Source organism: Taudactylus pleione, unplaced genomic scaffold, assembly GCF_031769625.1.
Source record: "Taudactylus pleione unplaced genomic scaffold, aTauple2 ptg001807l, whole genome shotgun sequence".
NCBI lineage: Eukaryota > Metazoa > Chordata > Amphibia > Anura > Myobatrachidae > Taudactylus > Taudactylus pleione.
This window is the reverse complement of record NW_028286204.1, coordinates 417,501-441,291: the sequence shown is the minus strand read 5'-3', so window position 1 is coordinate 441,291 and position 23,791 is coordinate 417,501. Positions and strand designations below refer to the sequence as shown.

The following is a 23,791-nucleotide window of genomic DNA, read 5'->3' as shown; positions in this document are numbered from 1 at the left end:
GCCCGCCTCTCACTGTGTACATCCCTCCTCTCACTGTGTACATCCCGCCTCTCACTGGGTACATCCCGCCTCTCACTGGGTACATCCCGCCTCTCACTGGGTACATCCCGCCTCTCACTGGGTACATCCCGCCTCTCACTGTGTACATCCCTCCTCTCACTGTGTACATCCGGCCTCTCACTGTGTACATCCCGCCCCTCACTGTGTACATCCCGCCTCTCACTGTGTACATCCCGCCTCTCACTGTGTACATCCCGCCTCTCACTGTGTACATCCTGCCTCTCACTGTGTACATCCTGCCTCTCACTGTGTACATCCGGCCTCTCACTGTGTACATCCCGCCCCTCACTGTGTACATCCCGCTTCTCACTGCCTCTCACTGGGTACATCCCGCCTCTCACTGACTCTCACTGGGTACATCCCGCCTCTCACTGTGTACATCCCGCCTCTCACTGCCTCTCACTGGGTACATCCCGCCTCTCACTGTGTACATCCCGCCTCTCACTGTGTACATCCCGCCTGGGTACATCCCGCCTCTCACTGGGTACATCCCGCCTCTCACAGTGTACATCCCGCCTGGGTACATCCCGCCTCTCACTGTGTACATCCCGCCTCTCACTGTGTACATCCCGCCTTTGGTACATCCCGCCTCTCACTGTGTACATCCCGCCTCTCACTGTGTACATCCCGCCTGGGTACATCCCTCCTCTCACTGTGTACATCCGGCCTCTCACTATGTACATCCCTCCTCTCACTGTGTACATCCGGCCTCTCACTGTGTACATCCCGCCTCTCACTGGGTACATCCCGCCTCTCACTGGGTACATCCCGCCTCTCACTGGGTACATCCCGCCTCTCACTGGGTACATCCCGCCTCTCACTGTGTACATCCCTCCTCTCACTGTGTACATCCGGCCTCTCACTGTGTACATCCCGCCCCTCACTGTGTACATCCCGCCTCTCACTGTGTACATCCCGCCTCTCACTGTGTACATCCCGCCTCTCACTGTGTACATCCTGCCTCTCACTGTGTACATCCTGCCTCTCACTGTGTACATCCGGCCTCTCACTGTGTACATCCCGCCCCTCACTGTGTACATCCCGCTTCTCACTGCCTCTCACTGGGTACATCCCGCCTCTCACTGACTCTCACTGGGTACATCCCGCCTCTCACTGTGTACATCCCGCCTCTCACTGCCTCTCACTGGGTACATCCCGCCTCTCACTGTGTACATCCCGCCTCTCACTGTGTACATCCCGCCTGGGTACATCCCGCCTCTCACTGGGTACATCCCGCCTCTCACAGTGTACATCCCGCCTGGGTACATCCCGCCTCTCACTGTGTACATCCCGCCTCTCACTGTGTACATCCCGCCTTTGGTACATCCCGCCTCTCACTGTGTACATCCCGCCTCTCACTGTGTACATCCCGCCTGGGTACATCCCTCCTCTCACTGTGTACATCCGGCCTCTCACTATGTACATCCCTCCTCTCACTGTGTACATCCGGCCTCTCACTGTGTGCATCCCGCCTCTCAATGTGTACATCCCGCCTCTCACTGTGTACTTCCCTCCTCTCACTGTGTACATCCAGCCTCTCACTGTGTACATCCCGCCTCTCACTGTGTACATCTCTCCTCTCACTGTGCACATCCCGCCCCTCACTGTGTACATCTCGCCTCTCACTGTGTACATCCCGCCTCTCACTGTGTACATCCCGCCTGGGTACATCCCGCCTCTCACTGGGTACATCCCGCCTCTCACTGTGTACATCCCGCCTGGGTACATCCCGCCTCTCACTGTGTACATCCCGCCTCTCGCTGTGTACATCCCGCCTGGGTACATCCCGCCTCTCACTGTGTACATCCCGCCTGGGTACATCCCTCCTCTCACTGTGTACATCCGGCCTCTCACTGTGTACATCCCACCTCTCACTGTGTACATCCGGCCTCTCACTGTGTACATCCCGTCTCTCACCGCCTCTCACTGGGTACATCCCGCCTCTCACTGGGTACATCCCGCCTCTCACTGGGTACATCCCGCCTCTCACTGGGTACATCCCGCCTCTCACTGTGTACATCCCTCCTCTCACTGTGTACATCCGGCCTCTCACTGTGTACATCCCGCCCCTCACTGTGTACATCCCGCCTCTCACTGTGTACATCCCGCCTCTCACTGTGTACATCCCGCCTCTCACTGTGTACATCCTGCCTCTCACTGTGTACATCCTGCCTCTCACTGTGTACATCCGGCCTCTCACTGTGTACATCCCGCCCCTCACTGTGTACATCCCGCTTCTCACTGCCTCTCACTGGGTACATCCCGCCTCTCACTGACTCTCACTGGGTACATCCCGCCTCTCACTGTGTACATCCCGCCTCTCACTGCCTCTCACTGGGTACATCCCGCCTCTCACTGTGTACATCCCGCCTCTCACTGTGTACATCCCGCCTGGGTACATCCCGCCTCTCACTGGGTACATCCCGCCTCTCACAGTGTACATCCCGCCTGGGTACATCCCGCCTCTCACTGTGTACATCCCGCCTCTCACTGTGTACATCCCGCCTTTGGTACATCCCGCCTCTCACTGTGTACATCCCGCCTCTCACTGTGTACATCCCGCCTGGGTACATCCCTCCTCTCACTGTGTACATCCGGCCTCTCACTATGTACATCCCGCCTCTCACTGTGTACATCCCGCTTCTCACTGTGTACATCCCACCTCTACCTGTGTACATCCAGCCTCTCACTGTGTACATCCCGCCTGGGTACATCCCTCCTCTCACTGTGTACATCCGGCCTCTCACTGTGTGCATCCCGCCTCTCAATGTGTACATCCCGCCTCTCACTGTGTACTTCCCTCCTCTCACTGTGTACATCCAGCCTCTCACTGTGTACATCCCGCCTCTCACTGTGTACATCTCTCCTCTCACTGTGCACATCCCGCCCCTCACTGTGTACATCTCGCCTCTCACTGTGTACATCCCGCCTCTCACTGTGTACATCCCGCCTGGGTACATCCCGCCTCTCACTGGGTACATCCCGCCTCTCACTGTGTACATCCCGCCTGGGTACATCCCGCCTCTCACTGTGTACATCCCGCCTCTCGCTGTGTACATCCCGCCTGGGTACATCCCGCCTCTCACTGTGTACATCCCGCCTGGGTACATCCCTCCTCTCACTGTGTACATCCGGCCTCTCACTGTGTACATCCCACCTCTCACTGTGTACATCCGGCCTCTCACTGTGTACATCCCGTCTCTCACTGCCTCTCACTGTGTACATCCCGCCTCTCACTGTGTACATCCCGCCTCTACCTGTGTACATCCCGCCTCTCACTGTGTACATCCCGCCTGGGTACATTCCTCCTCTCACTGTGTTCATCCCGCCTCTCACTGTGTACATCCCGCCTCTCACTGTGTACATCCCGCCTGGGTACATTCCTCCTCTCACTGTGTACATCCGGCCTCTCGCTGTGTACATCCGGCCTCTCACTGTGTACATCCCGCCTCTCACTGTGTACATCCCGCCTCTCACTGTGTACATCCCTCCTCTCACTGTGTACATCCCGCCTCTACCTGTGTACATCCGGCCTCTCACTGTGCACTTCCCGCCTCTCACTGTGTACATCCCGCCTCTCACTGTGTACATCCCTCCTCTCACTGTGTATATCCCGCCTCTACCTGTGTACATCCGGCCTCTCACTGTGTACATCCCGCCTCTCACTGTGTACATCCCTCCTCTCACTGTGTACATCCCGCCTCTCACTGTGTACATCCCTCCTCTCACTGTGTACATCCCGCCTCTCACTGTGTACATCCCGCCTCTCACTGTGCACATCCCGCCTCTACCTGTGTACATCCCGCCTCTCACTGTGTACATCCCGCCTCTCACTGTGCACATCCCGCCTCTACCTGTGTACATCCGGCCTCTCACTGTGTACATCCCGCCTCTCACTGTGTACATCCCTCCTCTCACTGTGTACATCCGGCCTCTCACTGTGCACTTCCCGCCCCTCACTGTGTACATCCCGCCCCTCACTGTGCACATCCCGCCTCTCACTGTGCACATCCCGCCTCTACCTGTGTACATCCCGCCTCTCACTGTGCACATCTCGCCTCTCACTGTGCACATCCCTCCTCTCACTGTGTACATCCCGCCCCTCCCTGTGCACATCCCGCCTCTCACTGTGCACATCCCGCCTCTACCTGTGTACATCCCTCCTCTCACTGTGTACATCCCGCCTCTCACTGTGTACATCCCGCCTCTCACTGTGTACATCCCTCCTCTCACTGTGCACATCTCGCCTCTCACTGTGCACATCCCTCCTCTCACTGTGTACATCCCGCCCCTCACTGTGTACATCCCGCCCCTCACTGTGTACATCCCGCCTCTCACTGTGTACATCCCTCCTCTCACTGTGTACATCCCACATCTCACTCTGTACATCCCACTTCTCACTCTGTACATCCCGCCTCTCACTGTGTACATCCCGCCTCTCACTGTGTACATCCCGCCTCTCACTGTGTACATCCCGCATCTCACTGTGTACATCCCGCCTCTCACTGTGTACATCCCGCCTCTCACTGTGTACATCCCGCTTCTCACTGTGTACATCCCGCCTCTACCTGTGTACATCCCGCCTCTCACTGTCTACATCCCGCCTGGGTACATCCCTCCTCTCACTGTGTACATCCCGCCTCTCACTGTGTACATCCCTCCTCTCACTGTGTACATCTCGCCTCTCACTGTGTACATTCGCCTCTCACTGTGTACATCCCGCCTCTCCCTGGGAACATCCCGCCTCTCACTGTGTACATCTCTCCTCTCACTGTGTACATCCCTCCTCTCACTGTGTACATCCCTCCTCTCACTGGGTACATCTTGCCTCTCACTGTGTACATCCCGCCTGGGTACATCCGGCCTCTCACTGTGTACATCCCGCCTCTCACTGTGTACATCCCGCCCCTCACTGTGTACATCCCGCCTCTCACTGTGTACATCCCGCCTCTCACTGTGTACATCCCGCCTCTCACTGTGTACATCCCGCCCCTCACTGTGTACATCCCGCCTCTCACTGTGTACATCCCTCCTCTCACTGTGTACATCCCGCCTCTCACTGGGTACATCCCGCCTCTCACTGTGTACATCCCTCCTCTCACTGTGTACATCCCGCCTCTCACTGTGTACATCCCGCCTCTCACTGGGTACATCCCGCCTCTCACTGGGTACATCCCGCCTCTCACTGTGTACATCCCTCCTCTCACTGTGTACATCCCACCCCTCACTGTGTACATCCCGCCTCTCACTGTGTACATCCCGCCTCTCACTGTGTACATCCCGCCTCTCACTGTGTACATCCGGCCTCTCACTGTGTACATCCCGCCCCTCACTGTGTACATCCCGCCTCTCACTGCCTCTCACTGGGTACATCCCGCCTCTCACTGACTCTCACTGGGTACATCCCGCCTCTCACTGTGTACATCCCGCCTCTCACTGTGTACATCCCGCCTCTCACTGCCTCTCACTGTGTACATCCCACCTCTCACTGTGTACATCCCGCCTCTCACTGTGTACATCCCGCCTCTCACTGTGTACATCCCGCCTGGGTACATCCCGCCTCTCACTGTGTACATCCCACCTCTCACAGTGTACATCCCGCCTGGGTACATCCCGCCTCTCACTGTGTACATCCCGCCTCTCACTGTGTACATCCCGCCTTTGGTACATCCCGCCTCTCACTGTGTACATCCCGCCTCTCACTGTGTACATCCCACCTGGGTACATCCCTCTCTCACTGTGTACATCCCGCTTCTCACTGTGTACATCCCGCCTTTACCTGTGTACATCCCGCCTCTCACTGTGTACATCCCGCCTGGGTACATCCCTCCTCTCACTGTGTACATACGGCCTCTCACTGTGTACATCCCGCCTCTCACTGTGTACATCCCGCCTCTCACTGTGTACATCCCTCCTCTCACTGTGTACATCCAGCCTCTCACTGTGTACATCCCGCTTCTCACTGTGTACATCCCGCCTCTACCTGTGTACATCCCGCCTCTCACTGTGTACATCCCGCCTCTGTGTACATCCCACCTGGGTACATCTCGCCTCTCACTGTGTACATCCCGCCTCTGTGTACATCCCACCTGGGTACATCCCGCCTCTCACTGTGTACATCCCGCCTCTCACTGTGTACATCCCGCCTCTCATTGTGTACATCCCGCCTCTCACTGTGTACATCCCGCCTCTCACTGTGCACATCCCGCCTCTCACTGTGCACATCCCGCCTCTCACTGTGTACATCCCGCCTCTCACTGTGTACATCCCTCCTCTCACTGTGTACATCCCTCTTCTCACTGTGTACATCCCGCCTCTCACTGTGTACATCCCTCCTCTCACTTTGTACATCCCGCCTCTCACTGTGTACATCCCACCCCTCACTGTGCACATCCCTTTTCTCACTGTGTACATCCCGCCTCTGTATACATCCCGCCCCTCATTGGGTACATCCTGATAATAACTGTCCCTTACAATGCCCCCGGAGAGAGGAACTTCCGGGTTAAAAACCCAGAAGTACCCCTGGCGTCCTTCTGCGCATGCATAGGCCACGAGGGGGAGATGGGAGGGATCCGATTGGATTCCTCTCAGGGGGAGCATCCCAAATAGAAGCCCATAGGCCTGAAGATGGCGTTACCCACCGGGACGAATCACCGGAATGAGATGCATATCGGTGTTTTGTACATATGGACAACGCAGTAAAACCCCCCAAAACTGCAATTTTCTATTGTGTTTTTTTCCACATTTTTCCCTTTTGCACATCCCGGGAAATACATAGGGACACAGCAGGTGTAGGGTGGAAAGTATCACTTTTCCGGTAAGCTGACTCCGCAAAAAGAGCAGCTTTACGGAAGTGAGTGAGGCATGATGAATGAGGCATGATGAATGATGAATGAGGCAAGATGAATGCCTCCAAACAGTTTTTTAAACTCGCAACTAGTTTAAAACATAATTATCACAAGTGATAATTATATAATGATGAATAGACCAAGAGCAAGTAATGCCAATAGTTGTCACCTGACTGTGCTAAAGGCCATGAATAACTTATTTGAAAAAAATGTACATAAAATCACTGGAATGTTTTATACTAAACTAAATCTGTCCCCCCAAAGCTATCTACCTGTACTCTGCCGCTGGCTGCAGTGCTAAGGGAGGGGGTTATCTTGCAGCAGACACAGAGTGACTGACAGCTGGGAAAACTTGCACTGTGTACTGTACTGTAGTTGGTGGATTGATACTTGCTGGGAAGTCACAGCTGGGCGCTGCTATGAGGTGATAAATGACGCTGGCAGTAATGGAAATGTGTCCACAGCAGAGCCCGGCAGTTTAGACGCACTACACATGCCCCTGGGTAACATATGCCCCTATCATAGTGAGGTCACTCCCCTTTCGGAGGAGGCATTGCCCATGTCATGAGTAACAAAACCTATGTGTTGGGATTTTTGCTTTATTTCACATTTATAATTGACTGTATTGCAAAGATAGCTTACAACTGTGCATAGAAATTGTGTAACATTATAGAGCACTTATCATCTACACACAGAGCCGCAGAGACTTTGGTTGGGCACAGATACAGGTGGCGATGCCATTGTGGGAGGGATGACGACACCTCAGTAGTGTTGTAAATTCCCATGGTAGATTCACTGGCCCTCATTCAGAGGCGGTCGCAAGAAGCGACCGCTCTCTCTGAATGAGGGCGGCCGCTTCATTTTTGAATTGCGGCCTCCTGGTCGTTAGCTAAGCTGTGGGTTATCACCCACAGCTTAACGACGGACCAGGTTGATGGTTGCAATGGTGAACACCATCGCGACCATCGGGGCTTGCGACGAGACCCTAAGGTTGGGTCTCGGCAGCCGCAAGCCCCAGGGAGCTTCCTGCTCTGATCGAGCAGGAAGCTCCCCAATGACATCACTGATGATGTCATTGCGGCCGCCCACAAAATGGCAGGCGTTCCTTTTATGAAACCACCCCCCTGCCCCGCCTACAAAACGGGGCCAGCTGTCGATCAACATCGACAGCCGCCCCTTTTGTAGAGAGCTCCGGAGCGAGAGAGTTTCTCTCTCGCTCCGGGGCTTGAGCACACGCAGTGCGGCCGCTGCGCGTGCGCAAGGCTAACTATCGACCTGGTTGCGAGCACATCGGTGCTTGCGACCAGGTCTGAATGAGACCCTCTGTGTAAAGCAGGGGGTGCCGGTGTGATGGTGACACCGCAGGGGCATGGTTACACCTCTCCTGCTCTCCCAGGCCCCTACAGAGGCCCGGGTATTTTGGACTTCATTCAGAGGCGGTCGAAGCGGCCGCACGGTCGTATAGAAAAAGGGGCCGGATATGCTAATGATGCACACGCATGTTGCGTCCCTAAGGTCGGATCGTTAGCTGGCCGACCAAGGAGTGTATGCGGTCAGATCGCTAAAAATACGCCCACATCTCGTACGCATAGCACGTCATCTCCGGCTACATAAGGATTAATCGCGAGCATCGTATACCATCGGAACTGGTCATAGAGCTAAAGGTTGACCTTACCCTCTCTTAAGCTCTACGATCATGTCAGTGTAAAACCTCCCATGTCACATGTGCCATGACACTACTTTGTTAATTATGCACTCCCATAAACCATATGCACTCCCATAAAATACCGTTCGCATAATTAGGCACGCCTGCGTTCGGATCTCCACTCCCCCGTTTTCAAGCACCTTCCCCTGTTACCACCCACAAACGCTGCAATCTGTCACTCAAACTACCGACCTGGCTGTGTTCAAGGAGAGAGAAATTTCTGATCATAGCCGCTAGTTTGCGCACGCGCATTGCGAACTGTACGCATGCGCAGTTTAGCGAACATCGGCTGCATACGACCGTGCGGCCGCTTCGACCTACTCTGAATGAGGTCCTTTGTACCCAGCCTACTCTACACACAGTGCTGGCAGTTGTTTTGTGGGATGATTCAGTATCCATGAGAATATAGCCTACTAGTTCATTAGGACCTGGGGGTAAACTTACTAAAGGCCGATATTAATCGTTTTTGATCGATTTAAAATCAATCAAAATGGATCAACATCGATGTTTTGTTTCTGTGTTTAAGTCTCACATTTACTAGCAGACAATTTTTGAATAGTTTTTTTTAAGTATTAGTAAATATGTGATTTACTGAGGTTGCGCATGCGCAAATACGCCGGGGAGTCAGTGAGGAGGCGGCGGAGGGATCCCCTCGTATCCCTCTTCGCATCCTTGGAACTCCTTCCCATAGGAAGATGGCGTTTGTTCTCACAGGCAAACTCAGAAAACTGAAAGTTTTCGGAGTTTGCTGAATATTAGGTGGTCCTATTCGGACCCCTGATGGGGAATGGTGCAGTAACCTAAATATGTGGAAACATGCGTTTTCGCATGGTTACCGGGCCATTTATCGTATTATGAATAGGGCCCCAGAAATGCACCACCAATGTTGATCGATTTTCATCAATTTTAAATCGATTAAATTGATTTTTAGTAAGTATTCCCCCCTGGTGCTGTCACTCTGTGCCTCAGTAACATCACTTTCTCATACTTAGGGGCCTATTCATTAAACCTAAAAATTCTCTGGAGATAATTAGCTTTAGAACTCTCATGGAGTTCTAGCTAATTATAGGTGGAATTCATCATTCCACCTCTCCATAAGTATCTATTCCGGTACCTGTCATTTTTGCGATGACAGCTTTTCGGGAAATAGATACTTTTCCTGCCTACACTACCTTATCGCATCTGGAAACAGTGCTGCGCATGCGCTGTTACATCTGTAAAACCAGCGCATGCAGCACTGCCTACAGATGCGTTAAGTTTGTGTACCCCCCCGACCCCCCCCCCCCAGACTTACCTGTCCGCGCAGCAGCCTCCGGCTCCGTCCTGCTGGTCTGTCATGTGGTTTCCCCGCAGACTACATGACAGATTAGAAAAAAAAACAACTTTTTTTTTTCTTCTAAACTTTCTTGTGCTCTGCTGGGGAGCACACATGTCCGACCAGCCTCCGGAGCCTGAGGACGGAGCAGAGCGCCGGAGGGACTCGTCGGGGGACCTGCACACGCTGATACAGGTAAGTGGATTCTGCTATTCGCCACCTCACAGTGGCGAATAGTAACTGCATCAAATTCTGAAAATTCATTATTTTTGGAATTTGATGAATCCCACAATTTCCACATCCCCATACTAATGTACTAATGTACTAATGTACTAATACTAATGTACTAATGTACTAATACTAATGTACTAATGTACTAATGTTCTAATACTAATGTACTAATGTATGGGGAGTGTGGAAATTAACGCAGGGGAACTTAGCAAGGAGATATCTGTGATACCTCCTGTGCTAAGTGGCTACATGAATACCAAAATAACGTTATTTAAGGAAAATGTCCTTAAAAACGTTATTTTAGTGTTGATGAATAGGCCCCTGTGTGTGAGCGGAATCCTCAGAGGCTGCATTAGCAGCACAATAACCTGTTGTAATATAATTAGAGTAGTTCCTAACAGTGGTAATCAGGGGAGCAGCCGCTACAGAGCTCGGATTGCTGGGTCACCCCATGATGGTCTTATTCTATGATCACAACAGAGGCTTCCTCTGAATAGGCTCAGGCTAAGAAGGGGGGGGGGCTCCACTGTGATCCCTCCCAGAGCAGAATGTGGTTGCTGGTAGGCTAGGGTGGCATCCCCAGGCCCCTTACCCCATTTTGCTTTGGGGAGCAGTGAGGTGGCCCCTAATCACTGGATATACTTGTGAATATTGGTGCAGACCGCAAGTACGCTGCCTCCAGTGGATGGAAGCTGCAGGTGCACATATACAATGTATCCAGGCTCCAATACTGGACATTGTGTTGTGTAACTTTGGTTTCCTGTTTCTATCATTATCACAACTGGATTCCGCAATCCCACATCCCATATCATGTCACTGTGTTCTGGCCTCTTCCTTCTGCTAGTGATATTACGCCATGTACATCTATACAACATCAGGACATGGAGGCACTTCTGAGGTGTGCATTACCTCGGGCCTCCCCTGGTGTAAGTGGATAAGGCTAGCGGACGTGTTTGACGTGCGTCACTGCGTGTTTACTGACGGTTTACGGATCACCGCGGGCTTCCTGATGCATTTACATACGGTAAATGCTAAATATTTAGCAATCTGAAAAGACGAGACACAAGTAAAGATGACAATGGGTATGGTAACACCTAAAGGAGGGGAGGGGGTTCCTAGAGATGTGCGGTTCGGTTTTCCCAAAATACGAACACACCAGAACTTAGGGGTTCCAAGTCTGATTGAGTCCTAGTACGGAATCACTTTGGGGTTCTGAGTGGAACCAGGGACGGTTCGGTTCTGCAGTCAGTTCAGAACTCTGATTTACAAACTGGACTCAGGGTATGGATGGCACTTCAGGGGGAATTAGAAAGAACCAAAACACGGGGGCCCAGGCGCATCTTTTATCGTCATACATCTTATATACATGTGTTAGAAAACACCAGAGTATGGGGTCTCACTTGCTGTCAGGTGGAGCTGTCTGAGGACGTAATGTTACCTGTAACCCTGGTTGTGGCCGTCTTCTCTTACACAGATGCCTCCTTCCTTTCTCTGATCCGTCAGTCTCATCCTCTCTCTTTTACCTCCTAGCCTCTCTCTAATGCCAGAGACATGGCAGATGGGCCTGGGGTTCTACCTACCATTCCTACATTACTAATGTGTTGTTCTTCCTACATTTTTCCCGCTCATAATGCAACCCCTCTCATAGGCAAACACCGGGGGGGGTTTCCGGTTGCCAGGAAACCCCTCACCCCAGCCCACACCATGACCACAATAATAGTATATAATTACATTTTATTAGAGTTGCATGTTTTAAAGATCTCCGTATCACAAATAAAATAATTACAACAACCAGTGATAACACCTGTGTACTAACTAGATGATCTGGAAAACATGCACTGTTTGGGGTGTACTACTATAGACCATCTATAGGGATAGTTATTAATACTGTATAACATACATTATCCAGTGCACAAAGAAACCAATGAAACCAACATATGCTGTATGTCCGGACAGTGCTAGGTTCCTAGACTAGCTCCCCCAGACTCCTAGACTAGCTCCCCCAGACTCCCAGACTAGCTCCCCCAGACTCCCAGACTAGCTCCACCAGACTCCTAGACTAGCTCCCCCAGACTCCTAGACTAGCTCCCCCAGACTCCCAGACTAGCTCCACCAGACTCCCAGACTAGCTCCCTCAGACTCCCAGACTAGCTCCCCCAGACTCCCAGACTAGCTCCCCAAGACTCCCAGACTAGCTCCCCCAGACTCCCAGACTAGCTCCCCCAGACTCCCAGACTAGCTCCACCAGACTCCCAGACTAGCTCCCCCAGACTCCTAGACTAGCTCCCCCAGACTCCCAGACTAGCTCCCCCAGACTCCCAGACTAGCTCCCCCAGACTCCTAGACTAGCTCCCCCAGACTCCCAGACTAGCTCCACCAGACTCCCAGACTAGCTCCCCCAGACTCCCAGACCAGCTCCCCCAGACTCCTAGACCAGCTCCCACAGACTCCTAGACTAGCTCCACCAGACTCCTAGACTAGCTCCCCCAGACTCCTCGACCAGCTCCCCCAGACTCCTAGACCAGCTCCCCCAGACTCCCAGACTAGCTCCCCCAGACTCCTAGACCAGCTCCCCCAGACTCCTAGACCAGCTCCCCCAGACTCCTAGACTAGCTCCCCCAGACTCCCAGACCAGCTCCCCCAGACTCCTAGACCAGCTCCCCCAGACTCCCAGACTAGCTCCCCCAGACTCCTAGACCAGCTCCCCCAGACTCCTAGACCAGCTCCCCCAGACTCCTAGACTAGCTCCCATGCTCAGCAATGGAGCCCACATTTCTAATAAAGACCTTCAGCTCAGGCAAGATGGCCGTACTGCCACATCTAATGGGTTATCTTGTTTGCTGGCGCTGTATAGAATTATTACATACACTCCACTTTGTATGACACACAATGAAGCTGGCTAATTATGCCCTCTGTATGGACTGGCCACACTCGTTCTAAATCCAGCATTTGGAAACCCCCCTTTAGAAATCCTGTGTTTGCCCCTGCCTGTGCCCTCATTTAATAGACGTAGTTTGGATCTCAAAAAGGGCATCTTATTGGCTGTCTGTCTCTCGCGTGTTTTGGCTAGCCAATAAGATAAATCCGCACATGCGCCAATTTGGCAAAAACAACAGAGTCAAAACCGAACCCTTCATCTATAAAAATAAGCACCATATATTCACTAATAATGGCGCATGGTGCAAAGGAACTGACCGTCGGTAATTAGATCGTGTAAGAAATGGTCGCGTTGCTAGTACATAGTGTTACACTGAACTATGGTTGGCTTATTGGGGATTGTCATTCTAGATGCCCAATACTGGGATGTACCCGATATATTCTGTGTAACACTGATAAGTAATATAGATTACTGTCATGTCTGTGATAACGTTATATGTTATGATGGAAAATGTGACCCATGACTGCTTAGCATTGGACAGATGGTCCCTGTATATTACTTGCTGTTCATGTTCATTTAATATTTGTTATTATTATTACTGTAAATACTGTGATTAGCGACGACGCCTTTATCTAGAAGTGTTTTACTATGTGCAAAACGTTACATCCAGTTCCTAATGGTATCATTATACGTAACATATAGGTAAAGGCAAAGCAAGAACATGAACTGAAACTGAAGGCGTTTGCTCCTCCGTATGTGAGTATATTTAGTCTCTCACCCTGTACTGAGCACGTTATATACATGTACGTTATATATAAATGTACGCTATATATAAATGCACGCTATATATACATGTACGTTATACACATGTATGCTATATATAAATGTACGCTATATATAAATGTACGTTATATATAAATGTATGCTATATATAAATGCACGCTATATATATAAATGCACGCTATATATACATGTACGTTATACACATGTATGCTATATATAAATGTATGTTATATATAAATGTATGTTATATATAAATGTACGCTATATATAAATCCACGCTATATATAAATGTACGTTATATATAAATGTATGTTATATATAAATGTACGCTATATATAAATCCACGCTATATATAAATGTACATTATATATAAATGTACGTTATATATAAATGTATGTTATATATAAATGTACGCTATATATAAATCCACGCTATATATAAATGTACGTTATATATAAATGTACGCTATATATAAATCCACGCTATATATAAATGTATGTTATATATAAATGTATGTTATATATAAATGTACGTTATACACATGTACGCTATATATAAATGTACGTTATACACATGTACGCTATATATAAATGTACGCTATATATAAATGTACGTTATACACATGTATGCTATTTATAAATGTATGCTATATATAAATGTACTTTATACACATGTATGCTATATATAAATGTACGTTATACACATGTATGCTATATATAAATGTATGCTATATATAAATGTACGTTATATATAAATGCACGCTATATATAAATGTATGTTATATATAAATGTATGCTATATATAAATGCACGCTATATATAAATGTATGCTATATATAAATGTACGCTATATATAAATGTACGCTATATATATAAATGTACGTTATATATAAATGCACGCTATATATAAATGTACATTATATATAAATGCACGTTATATATAAATGCACGCTATATATAAATGTATGCTATATATAAATGTACGTTATACACATGTATGCTATATATAAATGTATGCTATATATAAATGTACGTTATATATAAATGTATGTTATATATAAATGTATGCTATATATAAATGCACGCTATATATAAATGTATGCTATATATAAATGTACACTATATATAAATGCACGCTATATATAAATGTATGTTATATATAAATGTACACTATATATAAATGTAAGCTATATATATAAATGTACGCTATATATAAATGTACGTTATACACATGTATGCTATTTATAAATGTATGCTATATATAAATGTACGTTATACACATGTATGATATATATAAATGTATGCTATATATAAATGTACGTTATATATAAATGCACGCTATATATAAATGTATGTTATATATAAATGTATGCTATATATAAATGCACGCTATATATAAATGTATGCTATATATAAATGTACGCTATATATATAAATGTACGCTATATATATAAATGTATGCTATATATAAATGTACGCTATATATATAAATGTACGTTATATATAAATGCACGCTATATATAAATGTACATTATATATAAATGCACGCTATATATAAATGTATGCTATATATAAATGTACGTTATACACGTATGCTATATATAAATGTACGCTATATATAAATGTATGCTATATATAAATGTACGTTATATATAAATGCACACTATATATAAATGTATGTTATATATAAATGTATGCTATATATAAATGTACACTATATATAAATGTACGCTATATATATAAATGTACGCTATATATAAATGTACGCTATGTATATAAATGTACCCTATATATAAATGTACACTATATATAAATGTACGCTATATATATAAATGTACGCTATATATAAATGTACGCTATATATAAATGTACCCTATATATATAAATGTATAAAAAAAATTGGAGTAGATTGCGCTACTGTGATTGGATGATAACATGTGCTTGATTGATAATTAATAACACCTTAGCCTCTCTGAATCAAAAACAGACATCATTTATTAAACATACAATAAAAATTGAAAAAATAATAAAAATAGATAAAATGTATCTCTTGAATAAGAGTATAATTCAAATATACAATTGTTGCAACAACTCATATGGCCATATAAAATAATATCCACTGGTAGATCTTTTACCCAATGCGGGATAATACTTATTGTAAGTTCAATTAGCGGGTCAAAAGCTCACCGTTTCTCATAGACACGTAGTGGGAGCAGTCTGCACAAGCTTGATGTATATAACCAGTTGGTAATTGTAATATACCGGGCTTGTGTAGTAAAGGTAAAGTGGCAGCTGGAGTAAGGTAAATGTCCGTGCTGTGCTGCAGTCCCGGATCGCTCCCCCGTTGAGCAGCAGGCGACGGGCTACACGCAGCCCTCAGCGTTGCCGGAGCCGTAAGTCGCCAGTTTCGCTTGAAAAAGCTCCTAGAGAGGAGCGAAACGCGTCGAAGGAGTTAAACACTGTGATCAGTGTTCAGCAGCTCAGCGGCCTGTATTCTGCCACCATTATCCCTGAAACACGGAGAGACGGGAGCTCCCATTACACCGGAGTGTCAAAGACTAGCGGCATAGCATTGGAGGATTATCGCTCTAGGCATTGTGTGCCAGTAACGGGAGTTTATCTGGGTCTGTGGCGCAGGACGGGTGCCAGTCCCAGTACAGCCGCCAACTTGCAGCCTATTTAACTGGCGACTTATGGCTCCGGCAACGCTGAGGGCTGCGTGTAGCCCGTCGCCTGCTGCTCAACGGGGGAGCGATCCGGGACTGCAGCACAGCACGGACATTTACCTTACTCCAGCTGCCACTTTACGTTTACCACACAAGCCGGTATATTACAATTACCAACTGGTTATATACATCAAGCTTGTGCAGACTGCTCCCACTACGTGTCTATGATAAACGGTGAGCTTTTGACCCGCTAATTGAACTTACAATAAGTATTATCCCGCATTGGGTAAAAGATCTACCAGTGGATATTATTTTATATGGCCATATGAGTTGTTGCAACAATTGTGTATTTGAATTATACTCTTATTCAAGAGATACATTTTATCTATTTTTATTATTTTTTCAATTTTTATTGTATGTTTAATAAATGTTGTCTGTTTTTGATTCAGAGAGGCTAAGGTGTTATTAATTATCAATCAAGCACATGTTATCATCCAATCACAGTAGCGCAATCTACTCCAATTTTTTTTGGGTTGTGTTCTCTTTTTGTGTCAGATTAGCAACTGACATTTAGATTTGCAGCACTTTGTATCAAGTTATATATAGTTCTTATTTAATTACATTGGTTCTTTAGCGCCGGGATCACTGGGGCCGTCTTTTTGATTGACCCCAGGTGACAGAGGTTGTTTTAGATATATAAATGTATGTTATATATAAATGTATGCTATATATAAATGTACGTTATACACATGTACCATATATATAAATGTATGTTATATATAAATGCACGCTATATATAAATGCACGCTATATATAAATGTATGTTATACACATGTACCCTATATATAAATGTATGTTATATATAAATGCACGCTATATATAAATGCACGCTATATATAAATGTATGTTATATATAAATGTATGCTATATATAAATGTACGTTATACACATGTACCCTATATATAAATGTATGTTATATATAAATGCACGCTATATATAAATGTACGTTATACACATGTACCCTATATATAAATGTATGTTATATATAAATGCACGCTATATATAAATGCACGCTATATATAAATGTATGTTATATATAAATGTATGCTATATATAAATGTACGTTATACACATGTACCTTATATATAAATGTATGTTATATATAAATGCACGCTATATATAAATGCACGCTATATATAAATGTATTATATATAAATGTATGCTATATATAAATGTATGTTATATATAAATGTACGTTATACACATGTACGCTATATATATAAATGTACGCCATATATAAATGTACGCCATATATAAATGTACGCTATATATATAAATGTACGCCCGATTCACGGCTCCCTGATGCAGACTCATCATTGCAGCCTGGAAGCAGATACATAACATGTGCTCTATGGTAATTATGGTACATGCCGGTTTCCGTATGGCGGGTTCTGAACTTGCCACCATCGCTTACACCATGGACACTTGCTCCAGCCCTGTGGCAGCTGCGGCCTCTCCGTCTGAACATGGCCTCTGTGGCAGCTGCGCCCTCTCCGTCTGAACATGGCCTCTGTGGCAGCTGCGGCCTCTCCCTCTGAACATGGCGTCTGTAGCAGATGCAGCACCTGAGAACGCGGCTTCTGTCGCTGACACGCCTGCGAGGCTCCCATGACACGCCCATGAGATGGCCTTTTTCTGCGTTCACTTCATGTCACCTCCCAGTCACCACCCAGGAGGGCCGTTGTTTTGCCTCGCCAGTTGTACTACCAGCGGTCCCGTGCGCAACAGCGCATTTTTACATACACACAGGGGGGCTCATGCACTGTACGGGTTTCCTGGGCTTTTTGCACATGCGCTGCGGCATATAATCGCTAAAGTGCGTGGACATCGGCATTTCGTGCACCTCAGAACCCGGCCCATAATCTGATGACTGATGTATGGCAGCTGCTATACCCCTGATGTGCCCTCTGCGGCTGCCGCTTGCTGGTTACTTATAGGGGAGAGTAACAGCTACATGGCAGCTCTCACTATGCTGCTGGTTTGTGTATATACTGTCAGAATGGGAAACGGTCCAGTCATCCGTCTGACACCAGTAACACATCCGCATACTGGGAAGAGCTGTCCGGTAATTGTTACGTACAGCTCCCAGCATAGTAATGAGCAAACGCCAGGGCCTGAGAGATCAGCGCTGGGGAGGGTCCAAGCGTTAGCAAGGTCTGTACCCCTGCGCCCCTCCCCTCCGCTAATCTCTGCTGTCCTATCTGTGGTCCTTCTCTGATGGCAATAAGGCAAAAGTAAAAGAATATTAGCAGAATCTATCCCCTCTTACCCTGCTCATCATTAATGCTCATGTATAATATATCGCTATAGTAGGGACGGCAAATTGAATAATATGTGTCTCCTTGGCCTAAGGCTCGTGAACCTGAATTATATCTGCTCCCTGGAGGCGGCAATGAGGACAGCACCTATGGGTCAGGAGTTACGCCCGACCAGCAGCGGTATCGCACCGAGTATTCTGGTTCCGATCTCTCTGACACAAGAGTTATTGAGCCCCTCTGGGACAAGTCCAGAAATTCGCCCATTAATGAGAATAAACCAGTAACGTCCCAACCACATCAGCAAGAGCACGGAGGCAGAAGCTACATATGGAATCGGAAGCGCCAGGAAATAGTGCCCATCTCAAAGCAGTACCACGTCCAGACTGAGACCGACCTTCTGTTACCTCTGACGAGCGGTATTTCTATTACTGTAACCCCAGACACTCAGCGCATGGCAGCGTAATTGTCTGATACCCAGGATGCTCTTGTGCCACCAATATGTTCTTATCACATTTTGTAAGTGTAGTTCCAGACTGAAACAATAGATATGACTACACCAAAAGCTTAGGAATAGGCGCAAGTATCCCATGAGCACCATTATCAGGACTGAAATGAGGTCTCCGTTATGTAACAAACACCCATCGCAATCCAAAGTGGCTACAGCCGCCATATTGGGCAATATCCGTCCGTTCAGCGCTTAGGTCAGGTCTCTTCCAGCATTGCTGGGACCTATTAATGCTGTCAGAATCTGACTAAAGACGCGCAGGCCAATTGTGGTCATCTTCCGGGGGCAGTTACTAACGTGCGGTCACCATTCGCACGATTGCGGTCATATTTTTATCAGTTACCTAAATTATGTTGGGGCCTCACAAACTGCTACATTGGGACAATTGATATCGCAGTGTAGAGCCTGTACCCCGGGGGGGGGGGCATTTATTGCTGCTAAAATGTTGTGTAATCATATATCTTATGTTTGCCAACGTTTGTTCATAGTGTTTTGAGGTCACTGTAATCTTTCCCAATACATTTACGCACCCGTACAGTAGTAAAACACAAGTGGCTATGGACACATTAGAAGCAAAGGGCTCTGTTTCCAGTTTATAAGCCTTGTAGTGGCGTAGGCGCGGAATGCTATTATCCAGCATTGGGCACAAGGCCTATGTACCTCGTACCCCTTATTGCTGGGCCTCACACCTTGCTCAGTCATGTCATACTATCATTCTGTCACTAGGGGAAATCTCTGACGCACATAAAGCATCAGAAGACTCTGAAGACACCAAGAAACTGACGGGAAGGAACCCAACAGGTGACTCTGGGATTGCGGATTCTCTCTTGGGTGCACAAACCGAAACCTCTCACCGCAAACGGTAACAAGACGCAAACTTCTCACTATATTGTGGCTTATTAAGCCAGCTTCTCAGAATAAATGCAAATATATATATACACGTGTGAGGGTGTGTGTGTGTATATGTGTATTTTTCTAACCCCTACTCTAACCCTCCCTCCCTAGTGCCTAAACCTAACCTCCCCCTCTCCGCACCCTAATCCTAACACTCCCTACCCGGTGCCTACCCTCACACTCCCACTTCCCCTAATGCCTTACCCTAACCCTAACCTCCCCCTCCCTGCACCATAATCCTAACACTCCCTACCCGGTGCCATACCCTACTCCTCCCCCTAATCCCCCTAAAGCCTTACCCTAACCTCCCCTTCCCCGCATCCTAACCCTAACACTCCCCCTAATGCCTTACCCTAACCCGCTACATAACCCTAACCTCCCCCTATCGGCCCGATACTTACCATTGGAATGCTGGCTATATAATATATATCGTCAACATTTAAATATGTAAATCCATGCTGTGTCAGTTAATTATCTGGAGGTCGGTAGATAAGACGTGCAGGAGAGACGCTGAGGGGCTTGGTTGGCTTAACAGCTGGCGATGGACCACTGTGCAGACTCGCAGTTTTCTGGACCACTACTCTGATCTCCAGTCGCCCATTTCACAAGTGACCAGACACGATGTACAATACCCCCACTCACATTTCAACACTCTCCAGTCACATTTAATTAAATCCTATCAACATTGCTCTTCCCCCACCACCACATTGATTAGACTCCTTCAGTCACATTACAGAGACCATCCCCCAGGAAGGAACGGAAGCGGCCTCTGAGTCCCAGCCCATAACAGTCTTCATTTAGGGAAAGAGGTTAGGATTCCACTGCCCCACTCTCTGTGCCTCCCAGAATATAGTGTAAGCCTGGAGGAGGGAGCCCGATACTGGAGATGGAGGTGATAGCAAGTGCACCTGGTCCCTAGGAAATTCTGGGAGCCCCGGCAGGTGTATAGCGGCTCAGCAGCTGTATAGCGGCCCGGCAGGTGTATAGCGGCCCGGCAGGTGTATAGCGGCTCGGCAGGTGTATAGCGGCTCGGCAGGTGTATAGCGGCTCGGCAGGTGTATAGCGGCTTGTTGACTTGTCTGTACTAAGTTTTAACTTAAGTTTAATTTTTTACAGTCAAGAAAAACCTTTAGGAACAAATCTGGCAAACAGTCAACCGAGGAATCAGCAGCACCAGGTAACAGGTGCACTGACGGGTTACTGTAGTAATTTAGTGATGTGACTATTACACCTGAGAACCTATTTACTATAATGCAACTATCATCAGGACAGGCTAAGTAATACAATGTAAGACCATCGTTACGCTACAGGGCAACAACGCTATTAGAAATGGTAATACAGAGCTCGTACCCCGTGACGTCTTGTGCTATGGGGTTGTGGGGCAGATTAGGCTATTCTAAATATGCAAAGAATGTATCAGGATGTAGTTGGTCAGAATCTTGGCGCCGGAATCTCGACCGCTGACATCCCGATGATGAGTATTAGGGTTAGGCACCGCACTAGGCAGAGGGTTAGGTGTCAGGGGGGGAGGGTTAGGTGGCAGGGGGGGGAGGGTTAGGGTTAGGTGGCAGGGGGGGAGAGATAGGTGGCAGGGGGGGAGGGTTAGGGTTAGGTGGCTGGGGGGGGAGGGTTAGGGTTAGGTGGCAGGGGGGGAGGGTTAGGCTGTGTAAAATGTGGGTTAGGGTTATGGTAAGGGTTACTTACCAAATGCCGCTGGTGGTATTCGGACCATTGCCATCCTGACCACCGGGATCCTGTACCCACCCTAATGTATATTGTATGATATAAAGCTGCCTCACACCTAAAGATTCTCTCTCCAACCAGCCGTCCGGTGTATGTAATCTGTAATGTGTGTGAGAAAAATGCCAATTGTCTGTTTGTTCCCAAATGTCGATAAATGGACAAAAATGGTTGTTCAGACGTATTTATAACCAACTAGTCTGAATGTCCTTTTACAGCCATTTTCCAGCATTTGGGAGCAAACATGTTACTCACATACATCGCCAGATTACATACACTGCCAGATCACATACATTACCAGATCACATACACTGGATGGCTGGTTGGAGAGATAATCTAGGTGTGAGGCAGCTTTACAGTATAGACCAGAGGTTCCCAAGCTCTGTCCTCAAAGCACCCTAACAGACCAGGTTTTAAGGATATCCATACTTGACCACAGATGACTTAATTAGTACCTCAGTCAACTTGATTTAACCACCTGTGCTCAACCATGGATATATTTAAAACCTGAATTGTTGGTGTGCTTTGAGGCCCGCGTTTGGGAACCTCTGGGATAGACCATTGTTTCCCAAATCCAGTCCTCAGGAACTCCTGCAGTGCATGTTTTGCAGATCTCCTAGTTGGTGCACAGGTGTATTCATTACTGGCTGACACATTTTAAAAAAGAAGGTAGAGATAATTATTTCACATGTAATGCTGAGGAGATCGGTAACACCTGCCCTGTTAGGGGTCCCTGAGGACTGGAATAGATAACCACTGTTGTTGACCAGTGTTTCTCAGATTTGATCCTCATAGAAACCTAAAGGTGCGATGATATCGTTCAGATCGTTAATTTTTTTGGTGCCTTCCAACCGTGAAACGACCAGCGATGCGCAGGCACGTATGGACGATAACGATATAGTCCATCGGCCGTTCATGCAGGCCAACCTGGTCAACATCGACCAGGTTACATAGGGACCAGCGATTGTTGATCATGGGTCGCTGGCCCGTCGTTGGTGGTGTGCTGGATGAACGATATCATATTCCAGCACACTGGGAAGGTGCAGGGAGATCAATCAGCGATATCGTTACTGTGTGTATGCACCATAACAGTGAATGTTTTCAAGGTATCATCAGGAATAATTGGTACCACCTGTAGACCTATTGTGTTAGTCAATTGACACCCCCATGCTCCAGCTAGATGAGCTGGAAAACATGTACTGTTAGGGTTCCACGAAGACCAGAATTGAGAAACATCGGTGTAGACTATTGGAGTATTTGATCCTGTTTATATAATTGAAAGAAAACAATATATGGTGAATAATTATAGTTTCATCTTTTGTTTGATCTGTTATAACGTATAGTATATTTAGTACATGTCCCGGATCTCATTATGTGTTACAGATGGGTGGCACTACTTATAGACATGTAACGGAGCCGGCTCATTACCAGCCTCCCCCCTCACCACCTCTTCTGCCAGATTTTCCCACAATCCAATCTCCAAAACCCCAAACGACTACACGCAGTAAGTAGCGCTATTTCCGTTACTCCCATTTGTCTGGCGCTGGCCAATGACACTATTATTTTTGATTGACATATTCAGGCGTTTGCTGCACTGTAGTAAAATAAATGATGTTACGCAGAATTACTGCTGGAGGGGATGCAAGCTGCGCAGTAACATAACGTAGTCAGTGTGAAATGCGTCGGTCATCAGGTGATGTCGGCTCTGTTTAGTCAGGAAATATAATTAGTTCTTCCTTTCTTCTCATCGCGTTTTGCATAAACCCTAAAAACTCTCTCGTCTTTAAAGTTTAAAGTCATGTTATTGTTTTAGATGAAACTATCCCGGATCAGCTAAAATGGGTAAAAG

The 23,791-nt window shown here is 47.3% G+C and overlaps 1 protein-coding gene across 1 annotated transcript in view; it reads left to right on the top strand.

Moving 5' to 3' along the window:
* Positions 1-23,791, top strand: part of SPATA1 (spermatogenesis associated 1) — a 119,596-nt gene that overhangs the window by 53,233 nt on the left and 42,572 nt on the right. Inside the window, exons 4-9 of the mRNA XM_088465036.1 lie at positions 13,740-13,793; positions 18,898-19,219; positions 20,035-20,170; positions 21,319-21,379; positions 23,326-23,446; positions 23,756-23,791. The exon at positions 23,756-23,791 is cut by the window's right edge and continues 90 nt beyond it. Coding sequence (XP_088321162.1) covers positions 13,740-13,793; positions 18,898-19,219; positions 20,035-20,170; positions 21,319-21,379; positions 23,326-23,446; positions 23,756-23,791 — 730 coding nt within the window. The remainder of the gene's footprint in view (positions 1-13,739; positions 13,794-18,897; positions 19,220-20,034; positions 20,171-21,318; positions 21,380-23,325; positions 23,447-23,755) is intronic.